This window comes from Sorex fumeus, unplaced genomic scaffold, assembly GCF_029834395.1.
Source record: "Sorex fumeus unplaced genomic scaffold, SorFum_2.1 ptg000115l, whole genome shotgun sequence".
NCBI lineage: Eukaryota > Metazoa > Chordata > Mammalia > Eulipotyphla > Soricidae > Sorex > Sorex fumeus.
Window position 1 is genome coordinate 11,970,061 of NW_026606172.1, and position 13,831 is coordinate 11,983,891.

The window sequence follows — 13,831 nt, forward strand, 5'->3', positions numbered from 1 at the left end:
CACAGCCCAGAAGACAGAGTAGGGAGACAGGAGCTGGTGGCCGGCCAGTGCCACCTCATTGGCTGAAGGGTGCTAGAAGTACAGGGACTCGGGGATGTGTCCTCCCGGGCCCCCATCCACCTTCTCATGGGGCCACCCCAATGCTACAAGGGTTCAAGGTCACCACTATCCCTAGGGTATGTGGGATCTCTGGAGTTCGTTCCTTGCCTCTGGGTAGATCTTGAGGCCCCACCAGCGTCCCCACTCAGAGGACAGTGCCCTCGGTTAAACCGAAACATGTTTCCCCCTCACACTCCAGCCTGGCCGCCAGGGCCACTCCCAGTAGGCAGAAGCCTGGATACCTGCATCACTAGGCTTGGGGAGGCAGCCCATCTTATCTCAGGGGATCCAGGGCTTTGCACATGGCTCACTCTTAGCTGCTGTCAGAACCCAGGGCGCACTCTGGCCCCTGCTAGCTGAGCCTTGTATTTTGGCTCCCTGATTCCCATCTGAGATGTGTCATAGATGAAGTGAGGGCTCGGGTTCAGTGGTGCACACTGAGTGGCTGGTCTGTGGGGCAGTGTGGGAGTTTGCCCCAATTGTGGACTCAGGCTGAGTAGTTTCTCCTGTCGACAGCACAGTGGTAGGGCATTCGCCTTACAAGCGGCCAACATGGCTGACCCGAGTTCGATTCCTCCGCCCCTCTCGGAGAGCCCGGCAAGCTAATCGAGAGTATTCGATATGCCAGACACAGTAACAACAAAGTCTCCAATGGAGACGTTACTGGGCCCGCTCGAGCAAATCGACGATCAACGGGAGGGCCTTTACCTTTTTACCTTTACCATGGGGCGAGTATTTCTGAGCCTGTTAGGGAAAAGCAAGACTAGTAGCAAACTCTTTCTAACCTGAGTACCCATATGGGGGGGGGGGGTATGGACCTTAGGGCTTAAGCAGCCACCACTCAGCGCAAAATACTCACTTCTGAAATGGGCTGAGTGTCAGGTTCTGTAGATCTGACAAGGAACCTGAGTAAGCAGGGGGCCCCATAAGTAAAGGGAAGGAGATTGGTAGACTCAGATCAGACCGCAATCCAGATTGGTTTATTGAGCATTTGGATCTGAGCAGAGAAGTAGGTGTCTTCCCTTAGCGAGGCACAGCACAGAGCTCATAGGGGGATGGGAACACCATGCCTGTAAAGACGCCATGGTCACTGGGCCTGAGCTGGCCGGGGGGCACTGAGAAGCTGAAACGCTGCAGGAGGCAGGTGAAGAAGAGGAAGAGCTCCATCCGGGCCAGGGGCTCCCCGAGGCAAGTTCGGCGGCCTGTGTGGAAAAGGGGCTCAGTGAGTGTGGGCTCCTCCCCCCAGACACACTGAGGCGGCACAACAGCTGGGCACATGCAGGCACCTGCAGAGAAGGGCATGAAGGCCTCGTGCTTCACGAAGCGGCCCTGGGCATCCAGGAAGTGCTCTGGGTGGAAGCGGAGGGGCTTTGCCCACACAGTCTCGTCCTTCAGCACCGATGACAGGTTGGTGAGCAGCGTCGTCCCCTGCGGACAGAGTCCTGGCTGGGTGGAGCAGCAGCTGGGGGACCAGGCCCTGTCACCCACCTGAGTACACCTGGACTCTCAGTACACCCAGCACCTCCTGAGCCCTGGACAGGACAGGGACTCACCTCCATGAGGCACCTCATGCCACCTGTCCTGGTGGGCAAGGCCCCCTCCAGGGCACAGGCCTGTCTTCATTCATCTTCTGTAGACCTGATGGGCAGGGCTGACCCTCTGCACAGCCCCAGCCCTCCAGGCTGCACAGGGGGCCCAGGGAAAAGACGGGCTGCATCCTGCCCTGATGGTGGTCTGTAGTGTGTAAGACCGAGGGGGTCACTAACCACCTACCTTGGGGATGAGGAAGCCCTGGATTTCAACGTCACGGGATGTCATGTGAGGAACACCAAATGGGACGACGTCCCCATACCGCTGCACTTCGTGGATCACGGCCATGGTGTAGGGCATGCTGGCCTGGTCTCCCATCTCTGGTGGCCGTGCCTGCCCTACCACCTCATCAATCTCCTGCTGGACACGGCCTGAACAGACAGGGTCCCCCCATGGATCAGAGGCTGGGGCTGTGCTTTGGCCCCTCCTGATTCTGAACTGGGGCTGAGTTCAGAGCAGGAGGAGGCTGAGTTTCCCTCTGAGCTCTCGGTCCAGGGAAGTTTACGGTCCTGGGTGTCCCCTTGGTTGTTTGGTACCACCCCCAGTCCAGTGGGGCTCACGCTGCACATCAGGATGCAGGATCATGAGCAGCAGGGCCCAGAGCAGTGTGGTTGAAGTAGTCACCATCCCAGCTGAAAACAGGTCAGCCACCACCATGTACAGGTTGGCATCATTGAAGCTGCTTTCGGGGTTCCCCTTGGCCTGGGCAGTACAGAGAAGGAGGCTGAGGGGCCGTGGGAGGACAGGATCACTCTTGTCCCCCTCCCCCTCCCAGGGCGCCTGCTCACTGGGTGACTCAGCTTCCACCACACTGAGCCGAAGACCAGCCCCTCACCTTCTCCATCTCTTCCAGGAAGGCGTCAGTCAGGTCTCGAGCTGGCTGGGTGGGGTCCCACGTCCCCTTGTGCTCTGTGATCAGCTCATCCAGCATGCGTTTGAAGGCAGTCTGAGTTGGGAAGGCCTTGGCAGGGAGCCCCGGAATTTTCAGAAGCACTGGGAAGGCATTCAGAATCTGGGGGCAGGGACAGAACGGATCTGGGTCTCCTGTTGTCAGGGGTCCATGGGTCCTGCTGCCTGAAAGCTCGCCCATGATACCCTGCTTCCTCCCTGGGTGGGGGTTGTGGGGGGGTAGGCCCATACTCCTCTGCACAAAGGATAGATCTGAAATTGCATGGCACTGGCGACCTGATGAAGGTGCAGGACCCAGCCCGCTCCTGGGGCCCACTCTCCAGGAAAGCCACCTCTGCCTCAGCGGCCTCAGTGAGTCTGTTTAGTCTCCCCGTACCTGGGCCAGGAACCCTGATTGCTCTCCCAGGGCCGTGTCTATTAGCTCCAGCATCCTGACATAGCGGGGGTCCCCATACTCAAAGCGGCGCGCGTAGATGAGGGAGGAGATCACATTGCTCACGGCTTTGTTCAGAAGGAGTCTGGGACTAAAGGGGCGTCCTGAAGGGCAGAGCTGGTCAGTGGTCACCTCCCTCTGGATCCTTGCCCCGCACCCTCATCCCTTCACTCACCAGCATAGTTGTTGAAGGCCTCGCTGAGGTAGCCGGCCTCCTCGATCACCCACTGCTCCAGTGACTTCTTGCCCAGGCCGAAGTTGCGCATGGTGGACACGGAGAAGCGCCGCTGCTCGCGCCACGCCTGCCCGTAGCGCGCTTGAATCACGCCTGGGAGCAGGATGAGCACGTGGTGGATTTGTTCTCCCAGGCTTATGCACCAGTGCCCACTCTTAGCTGACCCCCTGTAAGACAGCTCTGTCTGGCCCCTCTACGCACTCCACTGCTTCCGACCCTCCTGCAAAGCCCCATCCAACCCTACAGGTGGCTCAGCTCCTGCTCCACCCACAGTTCCCGCTGTTCCCCTGCCAGCCCCGCTCCTGCTCCTCGGGAGAACGAGGCTGGCCAGGTGTGTGTTCCTGCGTGACTACTCAGTCCTTCAAGGCCACGGGGTCCGCCCCTCCCCCTCTTGCCTTGCGAACTGGGACCCCAACCGAAGCAGGTGGTGATGGGTATAATAAGGCGGTCAGAGGTGTCCTCACTCCGTTGCACCAGTGCCTCGCGCACTGCCGCCAGCCCGTTGAGCACTATCACAGGCGTCCTGGCCATGTGCAGGGTGAACACGTCCCCGAAGCGGCTCCGCAGCTGCAGCCAAGGGACACAGGCTTTTGTTAGGTCCAGCCCTTCCAGCTGCCCACCACCCCAGTCTCTTGACCATTTGCTTGGGGGACCCCTGGGTGCCTGTAGCAAGCAGTGGAAGGGCGTTATCTGTCCTGTCAACTTGCAGGCAACAGCACGTTGAATGGGGCCTCCCAATGAGGACTCAACCATGTCCCCGAATTGTTAGTGGGCTAGTCAGTGTCCCATGTACAGATAGAGACTATGGTCACAGTGGGGAGAGTAAGGGCCAAGGACCCGCAGAGGAGATGACCTCACCTAGGTCACTGCACCTCTCTGAGCTGCACTTCCTGCTCCCCAGCAGGCTGCCAAGGACCCCCCTCCCGCCTCGCCATGAGCAAACCTTTGCCTCTCTGACCTTTCTCAAAAAGTCCAGCCTGTCCCTGGGGCCTGACCAAGGCCCTCCCACAGGAATCCTGTCCATCTGCCTTTTCTGGGCGTGGCTTTTTGTCCCATCAAACCCTTGTCCAGTCAGGAGTGTTAGGATGTGCTCTGTCCCTCCCCCTCCCCCTCCCCTCTGTCCTCACCTTCCTCCTCTCCCTTTTCCCTCCTTTCTCTTCTTCCCTCCCCTTCCCGCCTCCCTTCCTCCTCCCCTCTCCCCCATTCCCCTCCTTCCCTCCTCCCCTCCCTCTTCCCCCTTCTCCACCCTCCTTCTCTCCCTCCCTCCTGTCTTACCCGGTTTATGGAATAGGGCAAGTTCTGAAAGTCCATGTGCAGTAGGTTGCCCAGCGCAGGCAAGGGCCAGGGGCCTGGTGGGTAGCGAGGGGCCCAGCATACTCGCCGGTGCATGAGGTCCATGAGGAGCAGGAAGACGGCCACGGCCACTGCCAGGGGCCCCAGTGTGTCTCCAGTCAGCAGCCCCATGGCTGTGTTGCTTCTGCTGGCAGCTTTCCTTACACCAGGAAGTCTCTGAATTCCTACTGTGAATCTTTCTATAAAGGGAGTAATACTGCCCTTTGTCCTTTGCCCCTTGCACTCAGATATGGGTGTGACCACACAACAGAGGGAGCTGGACGGGGTTAGGGAGGGTGCTGGGCATCCACTGAGTCCTGTCCTGCCTTCTCCTGGGCTTTCCCGCTGCAGAGTGTACAGGACCCCTCCCTATCCTGGCTCAGTGCTTCTCAGGGGTGTAACATAAATAGCTTTTTTCAGCAGCAGAAATTTTAAGAAAATTATCTTAGCATGCTGTTCAATAGTCATGTCTCAGAAAAATAACCTTGAATTTAATTGTACATATACCAAAACCTACATAGATTTTGCTGTCATAAAATTGGTTCATCTCCATTGAAATTTATAGTGTTGCTGAACATTATGTGATGTTATGTTAATTACAAAAAGTGTCTAGGGATATAGCAGTAGAGATAACAAAATACTCAGGTAATTTAGAAAAAATGTTATATATAGATAATTGAATATTAAAATACTTAAAAGTTAAAAATGTATAAAAATGTAAATATTCACATATTGTACTCTTACATAGAAATAAGCAACAAACCTGATTACACTGTTATATTAAGTTCTCACTTGATTTAGTGTTCCCAAACAACATTGAGGAGTGCGCAATTCAACACGCTGTGTTACATACTATGCTCTCCAAAACTCCCTTTCATTTCATATTCATTCTATGTTCACCAAAGTATCTGGTGTGATTTATTCAGGTTGATGTATAACAGTAATCAACCAAAAAATTGAAACATAAGATATAGAGAATATTTTAAGTTTCTTAAAGAAGGTTGAAAGAAATCAAATGCAAATAAGTAAATATTTTAGAAATATTTAACTGTTTTTGGATAACATAATTTTGGGCAGATGCATACATATTTTTCACCACTAAGATGAAAGTTATATAATAAAAATATAAACTCAAAGGCACAAGCCCAGTAAGTGATTAATATATAGGATAAAAGACGTGAATAATTTGGGGATATAGAAAGATGCAAGAAAAGTTCTAAGTTAAATATTTACAAAAGGGATACAACTGTTGAAACTCACACATAGAACAATGAAATATCTTAGCAAAAACAAATCTCACATACTTTTGAAAAAGCAGGATATAAGTATATTGCTTACATAATAGATAGACTGACAAAAATGAATTCAATTTTTCAAAATTTTATTCTTTTCCTTTTGCCGTAATTTTTACTACACTAGCAAGATAGTAAAACAATTCCCTTCTCTAGCAAAAGTTTCTTACATGGCAAGTGAACAATAGAAGATAGGGGGGTAATATCAGCAATTTGATGAATGATAATATATAGTCTTGACATTCTCCTAAACTTAATATATTTTTGATTTCCAGAATATAGATAGTTAAGGTGGATATCCCTTAACACTCCCCTCATTTTTTTGCTACATTTTAATGATAAATACAGAGATTACTTAAATTAGTTAAAAGAATACTTTTTCTTTGTAAAAGAAACAAAGAAGTGGATTAAAGACCTCAATATCATACATAAATTCATAAGGTACATAGAGGAAAATGCAGGCAGAATTCTTCATGACATTGAAGCTTAAAGCATCTTTAAGGGTGAAGCAGCTCTGACCATGCCAGTGGAAGCAAACATAAACAATGGGACTATATCAAACTAAGAAGCCTTCTGCACTTCAAAAGAAACAGTGACCAAAACACAGAAGGAGCCTACAGACTGGGAAAGAATATTTGCCCATTGCCCACCTGATAAGGGATTAATATCCAGTATATACAAGTCACTAGTGCAATTGTACAAAAAAAACCCTCCAACACCATCAAACAATGGGGAGAATAAATGAACAGAAGTTTTCTCATAAAAGAAATAGAAATGGCCAAAGGGCACATGAAAAAATGCTCCACATCGCTAGTCATCAGGGAGATGCAAATCAAAACAACAATGAGCTATCATCTCACACCACAGAGACTGGCACACATTCAAAAGAACAAAAGCAACCAGTGCTGGAGTGGATGTGGGGAAAAAGGGACACTATTTCACTGTTGGTGGGAATGCCCACTAGTCCAGCCTTTCTGGAAAACAATATGGACAGTCCTTCAAAAACTAGAATTTGAACTTCCATATGACCCCGAAATACCACTTCTGGGAATATATCCTGAGGATTCAAAAAAGCACAGGAGAAATGATATCTGTACTATATGTTGCAGCACTGTTCAGAATAGACAAAATCTAGAACAGAAGACTGGTTAAAGAAACTTTGCTACATCTACACATTGGAATACTATGCAGCTGTTAGGAGATATGAATTCATGAAATTTGCTTATAAATGGACAGACCTGGAGAGTATCATGCTAAGTTAAATGAGTCAGAAAAAGAGGAACAGAGAAATACTGCACTCATTTGTGGTGTATAAAACAACATAACATGAGGCTGACACCTATGAATAGTAGATATATGGGACAGATAGATTGCTTCATAGCTGGAAGCCTACTTCATGAGCGAAGGGGAGAAGGCAGCTGGAATAGAGAAGGGATCACTAAGAAAAAGATGGCTGGAGAAATCGGTCGGTATGGGAGATGTGTGCTGAAAGTAGATAAAGGACCAAACATGATAAACTCTCAGTATCTGTATTGCAAACCATATTGCTCAAAAGTAGAGAGAGAATATGGGGAATATTGTCTGCCATGAAGGCAGGGGGAGGGTGGAAAAGAGAGGTATACTGGGAATATTTGTGGTGGGGAATGTGAACTGGTGGAGGGATAGGTGTTTGATCATTGTGTGATTGTAACCAAACATGAAAGCTTGTAACTATCTCAGAGTGATTCAGTATTTTTTTAAAAACAAAAAGAAAGAAATTTTGTGTTATATTTTAACACTGTGGAGCAAGGTATTTGAGGCAACCCTTCAAGCAAGAAAAGAGAGTGATTTGGGTCTTTATTCTGCACACTGATTTACCCATTATCTTAGGCTATCTGTATCCATCAATGATTATTGCTGATAGACTTATTTTTGCCTTTAAACTTGAGATCTGACGAGATCGGGCGCGTTCAGGGTGGTATGGCCGTATCATCAGGGAGATGCAGATCAAAACCACAATGAGATACCATCTCACACCTCAGAGACTGGCCCACATCAAAAAGAACAAAAGCAACCGATGCTGGCGTGGATGTGGCGAGAAAGGGACACTCCTTCACTGTTGGTGGGAATGTCCACTGGTTCAGCCCTTCTGGAAAACAGTATGGACGATTCTCAAAAAATTAGAAATTGAGCTCCCATTTGACCCAGCAATACCACTCCTGGGAATATATCCCAGAGAGGCAAAAATGTATAGTCGAAGTGACATCTGCACTTGTTTGTTCATTGCAGCCCTCTTTACAATAGCCAGAAACTGGAAGAAACCTGAATGCCCAAGAACAGATGACTGGTTAAAGAAACTTTGGTACATCTACACAATGGAGTACTATGTAGCTCTTAGAAAAGATGAAGTCATGAAATTTACATACAAGTGGTACAATATGGAAAGTATCATGCTAAGCGAAATGAGTCAGAAAGAGAGGGATAGACATAGAAAGATTGCATTCATCTGGGGGATATAAAGTAACAAAGTATGAGATTAATACCCAAGAATAGCTGAGATCAGCACCAGGAGGATTACTCCATAACTTAGAGGCCAGCCGGGTATCCTAGAGGAAAGGGCTATTCAGATAGAGAAGGGAGCACCAAATAAAGGATGTTTGGAGGATCCTCCCAGGAGGGGAGATGCATGTCGAAAGTAGACTATGGACTGAACATGTTTGCTACTCAATGCCTCTTTTGCAGACCAAAACACCCAAAAGGAGAGAGAGAACACAGGGGATTGCCCTGCCACAGAGACGGGGGGATGGGGGGATGGGGGTGGGAGGGATATTATCCATGGTGGTGGAAAATGGGCACTGGTGGAGGGATGGGTATCTGATCATTGTATAATTGAAACCAAAGCACAAAAAATTGTAAATCTACAACTTTAAAAAAAATAAAATAAAATAAAGGGAAAAAAAAAAACTTGAGATCTACAATGAATGATCAAGAGTTCATAATAAATGTACTAGTGGTATAAATGCTCTCCTGAGAAGGTCAGAGATTATATATCTTTGAATTTAACTAAGAAGTACCTGTTTTACCCTCATTTATTCAATGAATTATGAAATAGAGTCTAATACATGTGAGTGATTAAATAAACAAAAGATGAGTTGGTTTTTTCAATTAATAGCTAAAACTCTTGAGATTTTATGGCTACTGAATTTCATTCTTTGAGAATTAGTATCATATGGACAATCTTATTATTTATAATGACAAAATAATTTGTGTTTGTTTGTGTTAGGAAATATCTAAATTATCAGGGAAACAGGACAAAGAAGCAATTAGAAATTGGGTTCAGATAAAGAACTTTGAACAAAAAATAGAATTGTCTAGAGAGGCCTCTAATCTGAGTCTAAATTCTGAGCTATTGCTCTACCTAGGGGAGGACAGTATCTCAATTTACTCTATAATAGGTTAAGATTGGGACAAGAAATCTTTGCTGAAAAAGTGGGAGTACACAGCTTCATATTACCAGCTAATAGTGGTGCTCTCAAACATCTATCACTGTGTCAGCCTACACAATTTCCCACAACATCAAAATATATTGAAACTCTGTATCTTTTAAGAAGTATAGCTATAAGTATGAAGTGATATACAACAGTTAACAGGGATTCATGGTCTGAATTTCAATAGAAACAGACTGCTTCCCTCTCAGTGAAATTTTCCTTGGTATTTCTTTCTTCTTTCAAATTGTACTTTGAAAATGTACAGTAATTATAGACAGTGTTTTTCTCTAATCATATAGTACAAGTTAATTTATTCTAGAAAGTTGGCATATGTATAATTCCTATGCTCATCATATATGTTTTTCCATAAAATGTATTCTTGCACTATACTAGTAATTTCTTTGTTGTCTTTTTTCAGTAGAATATACACTCTATCACATAAATATACACATAAGCAGCTGGGGACTTTTATGTTTCTTTTTGTCCTTGTAGCTATAGTCACACCTCTGTAGGCAGCACATAGAACACCAATAAAAAATAATTTATCAAATAAAATGAGTATTTTTGATTGGATAGAAGAAACAAATCATGATAAAATCTTGATCTGATCAAATACAAGGGACTTAAAACATGGATTTTTTTCCTCAGGTGTAAACACAATCTTTAAAAAAAGTGTTTGTTCATATATGTTTAGCTATGCAAAATACTATACAAAATCCAGGTAAAATTAAACTAACCTTTTAGTAGTGGAAAGCAATTTGTATACTTGTAGCAATGTCCTCCCGTTCTTCATCAATTTGCTCGAGCAGGCACCAGTAATATTTCACAACAAATTGTGAGACTTGTTGCTGTTTTTGGCATATCAAATACGCCATGGGTAGCTTTCCAGGCTTTGCTGTGCAGGCGAGATACTCTCAGTAGTTTGCCGGGCTCTCCAAGAGGGACAGAGGAATCAAACTTGGATCGGCCATGCAAGGCAAACGCCCTACACGTTGTGCAATCAGGAGAAAATATGTTCTTACAAAAGAATGTTCTTGCAAAAGAATGTTCTTGCAAAAGAATGTTCTTACAAAAGAATGTTCTTACAAAAGAATGTTCTTACAAAAAGAAGACTTTTGTAAGTAAGTTCAAGTTATGTATTTCCAGTAATAACCATAGAGGACTATTTTAATGGTCCATGATAGCCTGAAAATGAGAAAAGCCAAAACAAATAGAATTATTTTCCCTTTAAAAGAAACAACTTAATTTCTACTCAAAAGCAGTCAACAAAGTTGAAAAATATTACTTTCAAGTTAGGCTTTCAAATTTATTTTATATAATATTTATGAATGCCCTATATTATAATGTATGATTTTTAATTTAAATAGTATCCTCTAATAATTCTATTATTATTATTTCCTCTATAGCTATCAATATTTTGTTAACAATTGATAAGAATAGTAACAACTAACGTAGACTGTGTTCTGTGGCCGAGTTTTATGTAAAATATGCAATAAAATGACATAGAAATTCCTGTTTGGAAAATGAAAATTGAGTAAGAAATTAAGGTGATTGCGAAGCAGGCACTGTCACTCTTAAACCAAGTTTTTAAAAGCATCACTATATTTTCAAGGATGCCAATTCTGTATGTAAACATTACCAATGATACTCAAATTTTGAATCTATAGCTGGGCTTCTGAAAACATTTTAAGATACAAAGAATTTAGAGGGTGAGTGAATAGCACAGCCAACAAAATTTTATATTTTGAGTGTTCTTTGGGCCACCATCAACATAAAAACTAGATATCAGGGAACCCTTTTGGTAGTGGGTTGTATTAAGTTTAGATACCAACTATAAGATTTAACACTATTGTAACATTCTAAACTGTAGTAAATTTTAAAAAGAAAACCAAAATGATATGTGTTACCAGTTATTTTGAAAATGTTAGTTCATCTCTCCTCTTGATTAAGTATATAGAACTTTTTTTTTCTATGTGCTTTTTGGTGATTTACATTTATTCCTTGAGGAAGACTCTGTTCATGCATTTCCCACATTTTTGATGGTGTTGGATTTTTTTTTTCTTGTGAAGTTCTACTAGTGCATTCTATATTCTTGATATTAACCCATTATTGGATGGATATTGGATAAATGATTTTTCTCAATTTGTGGGATGTCTTTGTATCTTGGTCACTATTTCTTTTGAGGTGCAAAAGATTCTTAGGTTTTTTTTTTTTTTTGCTTTTTGGGTCACACCCGGTATTGCAAAGGGGTCACTCCTGGTTCTGCACTCAGGAATTACTCCTGACGGTCCTCAGGGGACTGTATGGGATACTGAGAACAGAACCTGGGTCGGCCACGTACAAGGCAAATTCCCTACATACTATGCTATCGCTCCAGCCCAGAAGCTTCTTTGTTTAATGTAGTCTCATTTCTTTATCTTTGTTTCCACTGGCTTGGTCAGTGGCATTTCATCTTTGAATTCAATCAAAGGAAAAATAAGACATCATCTCATATCACTGAGTGGCATGCGTCAAAAGGAATAAGAACAACCAATGCTGATGCAGATGAGCAGAGAAAGATATTCTCATTCATTGTTGGTGGGAATGCTGACTTGTCTAGTCTTTTTGAAAAGCAATATGGGCACTCCTCAGAAAAACTAGTAATTAAACTTTCATACGACTCATCAATACCACTTCTGGGAATAAACCCCAGGTTCTAGGGAAGGGTAAATTGGCAAAAAATACTGTAGAAAAGCCATGTGCACTTTCATGTTCACTGCAGCAGTATTCACAACAGCCAGGATCTGGAAAGAATCCAAGTGCCTGAGAACAGATGAATGGATAAAGAAACTATGTGTACATCTACACAATATAACACTACACAGGCACTGTCACTGTCACTGTCACTGTCACTGTCCTCCGGTTGTTAATCTATTTGCTCGAGCAGGCCCAGTAACGTCTCCATCGTGAGAGTTGTTGTTACTGTGTTTGGCATATCGAATATGTCATAGGGAGCTTGCCAGACTTTGCTGTGCGGGTGAGATACTCTCATTAGCTTGCTGGGCTCTCCAAGAGGGGCGGAGCAATCAAACCAGGCTCCACCGGGCCGGCTGCATGCAAGGCAAATGCCCTACTGCTGTGCTATCGCTCCAACCCACACAGGCACTAGGAGAAATTAATCCATGAAATGTGCTTATAAATGGATGAACATGGAGAGTATCATGCTGAGTGAAATGAGTCAGAAGGAGAGGGACAGACAGAATGATTGCACTCATTTGTGGCATTATATATGTGTATATAAAGTAAAGTAAAGGCCCTCCAGTTGATCATCGATTTGCTCGAGCGGGCCCAGTAACGTCTCCATTGGAGACTTTGTTGTTACTGTGTCTGGCATATCGAATACTCTCGGTAGCTTGCCGGGCTCTCCGAGAGGGGCGGAGGAATCGAACTTGGGTCGGCCATGTTGGCTGCGTGCAAGGCAAACGCCCTACCCGCTGTGCTATCGCTTCTATAATGTTCATATATATATATATATATATATATATATACACACATATATATACATATATATATATATATATATATCGCTGGAGCGATAGCACAGCGGGTAGGGCGTTCGCCTTACAAGTGGCCAACATGGCCGACCCGAGTTCGATTCCTCCGCCCCTCTCGGAGAGCCCGGCAAGCTACCGAGAGTATTCGATATGCCAGACACAGTAACAACAAAGTCTCAATGGAGACGTTACTGGGCCCGCTCGAGCAAATCGACGATCAACGGGAGGGCCTTTACCTTATCTTATATATACACATATATATATATATATATATATACATATATATACATGAACATTTTGTGACTAATACGCAAGAAAATTAGAAAACAAGGGTAAAGAGTACTGAACCATAGTTGGAAGCTAGCAAGCTTGCCACAAGTGGAGGAGGGTAGAGCAATTTTGATAGAGAAATGATCACTATGACAAGAATAGTTGTAAATGATCATCTGGAAAGGAACTGAGGTAAAGGCACACATGAGAAAAATAGGTAAAGGCACACACATGGAAACTGTTCAGTATCTATGAAGCATCTAACCTTTCAGTATGTATTGCAAACCATAGTGACCAAAAGGGGCTGGAGCGATAGCACAGCAGGTAGGGCATTTTTGCCTTACACACGGCTGACCCTGTAGATCAGAGTTTGATTCCTCTGCCCCTCTCGGAGAGACTGGCAAGCTACTTAGAGTATCTCGCCCACGTGGCAAAGACTGGCAAGCTACCTGTGATGTGGTCGGATACTCTTGGTAGCTTGCAGAGGTCTCTGAGAGGGATGGAGGAATCAAACCGGGGTCCGCTAAATGCAAGGCAAATGCCCTACCCACTGTGCTATCACTCCAGCCCTCACACAAATGCACACATTAAAATTCAACACCCCTTTTCCCTCACCAGTGCCCCAGCCCACAGTCAAATATACAAATTAGGACAATTGTAGGGGCTTGCAT

At 44.9% G+C, this 13,831-nt stretch overlaps 1 protein-coding gene across 2 annotated transcripts; it reads right to left on the bottom strand.

The window, feature by feature from the left end:
* Nucleotides 1–1,079: 1,079 nt before the first annotated feature.
* LOC130043154 (cytochrome P450 2D17-like) lies at nt 1,080–10,255 on the bottom strand. Of its 2 annotated transcripts, XM_056135452.1 has the most exons (10): nt 10,095–10,255; nt 4,542–4,798; nt 3,662–3,833; nt 3,207–3,359; nt 2,975–3,135; nt 2,525–2,701; nt 2,250–2,391; nt 1,873–2,060; nt 1,386–1,527; nt 1,080–1,301 (listed from the first exon to the last, which is right to left on the bottom strand). In XM_056135452.1, the coding sequence occupies exons 2-10, from the start codon at nt 4,728–4,730 to the stop codon at nt 1,123–1,125; spliced, it is 1,503 nt and encodes a 500-aa protein (XP_055991427.1). In that variant the 5' UTR covers nt 4,731–4,798; nt 10,095–10,255; the 3' UTR covers nt 1,080–1,122. The 2 variants fall into 2 exon arrangements, with proteins under 2 accessions (XP_055991427.1, XP_055991428.1); XM_056135453.1 differs by lacking the exons at nt 4,542–4,798; nt 10,095–10,255 and adding an exon at nt 4,125–4,190 and having other exon boundaries at nt 1,081–1,301.
* Between the last annotated feature and the right edge of the window lie 3,576 nt (nt 10,256–13,831).

Excerpts from the sequence above, each read along its gene's own strand:
- LOC130043154 (XM_056135452.1), bottom strand. The coding sequence starts at position 4,730 with ATGGGGCTGCTGACTGGAGACACACTGGGGCCCCTGGCAGTGGCCGTG. Across the intron at positions 2,702-2,974 it reads AATCAGGGTTCCTGGCCCAG|ATTCTGAATGCCTTCCCAGT; the intron begins GTACGGGGAGAC and ends CCCTGCCCCCAG. Across the intron at positions 1,528-1,872 it reads AGGGCTTCCTCATCCCCAAG|GGGACGACGCTGCTCACCAA; the intron begins GTAGGTGGTTAG and ends CTCTGTCCGCAG.